The 3,393-nt window shown below is 42.2% G+C and overlaps 1 protein-coding gene across 1 annotated transcript; it reads right to left on the bottom strand.

Moving 5' to 3' along the window:
- Positions 1–1,615: 1,615 nt before the first annotated feature.
- On the bottom strand, positions 1,616–2,182 carry LOC145007435 (uncharacterized). Its single transcript, XM_078966372.1, has one exon. The coding sequence runs from the start codon at positions 2,180–2,182 to the stop codon at positions 1,616–1,618; it is 567 nt and encodes a 188-aa protein (XP_078822498.1).
- Positions 2,183–3,393: the final 1,211 nt, after the last annotated feature.

The following is a 3,393-nucleotide window of genomic DNA, read 5'->3' as shown; positions in this document are numbered from 1 at the left end:
TCGCTTAGGATCAGGAGACCGATAATAAGAAACACACCCCCACACTTTCAAATAGTCTAGGTTAGACTTTCTACCTTTCCACAACTCATAAGGGCTTGTAGGAATCACGCGACTAGTGATCCTATTATGAACATAACAAGCAGTCAATAGTGCTTCCCCCCACAAATTGTTTGGTTGACCTGATTGGTTCAACATACAGTTGACCATCTCACAAAGGGTTTGGTTCTTTCTTTCAGCCAAACCATTCTGTTAGGGAGTGATGGTGATGTTCTCTCATGTTTGATTCCATTCTCTTTGCAGATTATGTCAAACTCTTGGTTGAAATATTCTCCGCCTCTGTCCGAGCGAAGATTTTTGATGTGTCTTTCAAGTTGATTTTCGACCTCAGCATTATCGTTTAAATGCATCAAAAGCTTCATCTTTTGATCTCAGCAAATAAACATGTAGATATCTACTGAAGTCATCACAAAATGTGATGAAATACCTTTTTCCTCCTCGAGTAAGGATTCCATTTAACTCACATATATCAGAATGAATCAACTCAAGTAATGAAGTGTTTCTCTTAACTGATGGAAATGGTTTCTTAGTGAACTTTGATTTTACACATGTTTCACATTTTTCAAAATCTTTTGTGTCATATTTTAACATACCTTTAGTTTGCATTTTTTTCAATGTTTTTAACATTAGTGTGAGCTAAACGTTTATGCCATAAAGAAATTGAACAAACAATATAACCAGAAAAGTTCACTTCATTCACATTAGCAACCAATCCATCAATTACATCATTACCAACACTCGACACTCTAGCAACACTAGAAACACCATTCTCAACACTAGGACCACTCATATTACCCTCGTCACTAAGACACAAGCGATACATTCCCGAAGTATTGTTCGCCCTCCCAACATGTCTTCTACCTTTAGTGATCACAATTTTGCCTCTCTCAAGCACCATCTTGAACCCACCCTTTTCAAACTTGTCCGCAGAAACCAAACCCTTCGAGATAGTAGGAACGTGAAGAACATCTCGAAGAGTCACCCATTCACCACGTGTGAACTTCAACCAAACATCACCTTTTCCTAGAACTTCAGCTCTGTGGCCATTAGCACAGACGGCAACCGTCCCTTGTGGCATGGGGTGATAGGTGCTAAATCTCTCTCGATGCCCACAAACATGCACAGTGGCTCCAATCTCCACGAACCAACCTCGAGCACAGATTGCTCGAGTAAGAGAGGAGAAGATGAAAATCTCTCCAAGGTTCACACTAGCCACCATGTCAGTCACCTTCTCGACTGCTTGTGCAACTGGTACTGATTTGCAATCTTTGCATTCTCTCGCATAGTGCCCAATCTCTCCGCAGACGTGGCAAGGACTGGCCCTTTTTGGATTTGAGTTGGGATTCTGATGACCCAGTTTCTTGAAGCTTTGTTTCTTGGTTCCAAAGTTCTTCTTGTTATGTCCCCCAGACATGCCTTTGTGGCTAGAACTCCCAGCTGACACTTGATGCACACTTTGTCCAACTTTACCTCGCTTGTCCCTGATGCGAGCTTCCTCCTCAATGCGGAGGTGTTTCATCAGATCATCCAAGGAGTAGTCCTCAGATTTGTGCATCATTCACTTAGAGAAATCTTTCCACGAGGATGGCAGTTTTGCGATGATTGCACCAACCTGAAAGAGTTCTGGAAGAGAGACGGTGAGTGCGTTCAACTTGTTGACCATGACTTGGAGTTCATGCACTTGCTCCATAATCGATTTGTCATCAACCATTTGAAACTCAAGGTACTTGGACACAAGGTACTTGTTAGTACCTTCCTCATGTGCCTTGTAGTTAAGTTCCAACGCATTCCATGGCTCTTTTGGATCTTTGAACGGCGAGTAAAGATCATAGAGCCGATCAGATAGGGAATTCTTGATGTGACACACACACAATTCCTCGGATTCTCTATGCAAAATCCTTTGCTTTTCCAGTTCTGTAATGATCACTGGGTCTATAGATTCCCCCTCCTTGGGAATTGGATCATCAGGAATTGGTGCCAATTTTGGGTCCAACACAAAGGAGAGCTTCAAGACGTGAAGCATGAACTTGACCTTTTCGGCCCAACGAGTGTAGTTCTGACCATCGAATTGTTCAAGTTTGGCAAACTCTTGGTTCATGAAGTGGAGGCTAGCAGTAGTGTCCATTAGTCCGTTGATTTATCACAAATAAAAAACCTTTAAGATTGTTGTAAAGCAAACTAATAGACACGCAAGGAAACCGACAAATAATATTGAGAATTATATGTCGATTAGTTGCAAATAATAGATCCAATTATTATTATTATATTTACCAAGTTTCGTCCAAGAAACCAGATCTATCCTTCTCGATTAGATCTGATTATAAGAAAGGTAGAAGAAGAATGTCCTGTTATTGGACGAATTAACCACAAGACATAAAAGTAAAACCGACCTATTGATTACTGACCTTGATCTTGAAGCAACTGCACGGATCAGACTCCTGTCCTTAAAGATTTTTACTTCACTTGTACTTGCTGTAAGCAACAGAGTAAAACCCTAGGATTTAATGCAGCTTGATCGATATTCCAACATCACTGGAAATCGAAAAACACAAAGTGACTACTTGGAAACCAGAAGGGAAAAAACGCAGAGAGAGGGAGAGAGCTTTCAGATTTCGTAACGTATCCATGCAGCTCCTAGGGAGCTGTATTTATAGGTTTTGTAACCCTAGAAGGCATCAAACGGGCCCCCATAGGCCGGCCCCAGAAACCCTAGGGCGACAGCTTGCTCTCCAAGCAAGCCGTTTTCTGACCCTTCTAGAATACCCTGACTTGGTCTCCACGAAGTCAACGGCGGTCAACCATTTGACCGGATCGGTCAAACCAGCTTGACCCGAACCCATCAAAAATAAAAGCTCCTCAGCTTGGCCTCCACGAAGTTAACGACGGTCAACCATTTGACCGGATTGGTCAAACCGGCTTGACCTGAACCCATCAAAAATAAAAGCTCCTCAGCTCCCAGCGTGAAGTGAAAAGTGCGCCTAAATCGCGCCATTTCGCGCACTCGCAACGTCGGCTAGTGCTAGGCTAGGCTAGGTGCGTGCGTGCGTGGGCTTGGCCCATTCCTTTGATCCACTAAAGCCTTTGAAGGCTTACCAAGGGAATAAGCTTATAAACCCACAAAAGTTTCTTCCCCCCACCAATATGGGATACAAAGGAAATTGCCAACTTGCAATTCCTTTATATATAAAGTTCCAACAGATGGAGTGATGGTTCTTATCTTGGAGATCAAGATCATTGGTAGTTGTCTGGGATCCATAGAGATGTGTTCCTTTTATCTAAACCAAAGGTTTTTGAATTTTCTTACATCAGCTAAAGTCTTATTAGTTGTGTTAATAA

This window comes from Lactuca saligna, chromosome 7 (assembly GCF_052625555.1).
Source record: "Lactuca saligna cultivar CGN05327 chromosome 7, ASM5262555v1, whole genome shotgun sequence".
Taxonomy (NCBI): domain Eukaryota; kingdom Viridiplantae; phylum Streptophyta; class Magnoliopsida; order Asterales; family Asteraceae; genus Lactuca; species Lactuca saligna.
Note: the sequence above shows the minus strand (reverse complement) of the source record. Positions and strands in the feature narration are given on the sequence as shown.

Excerpts from the sequence above, each read along its gene's own strand:
- LOC145007435 (XM_078966372.1), bottom strand. The coding sequence starts at position 2,182 with ATGGACACTACTGCTAGCCTCCACTTCATGAACCAAGAGTTTGCCAAA.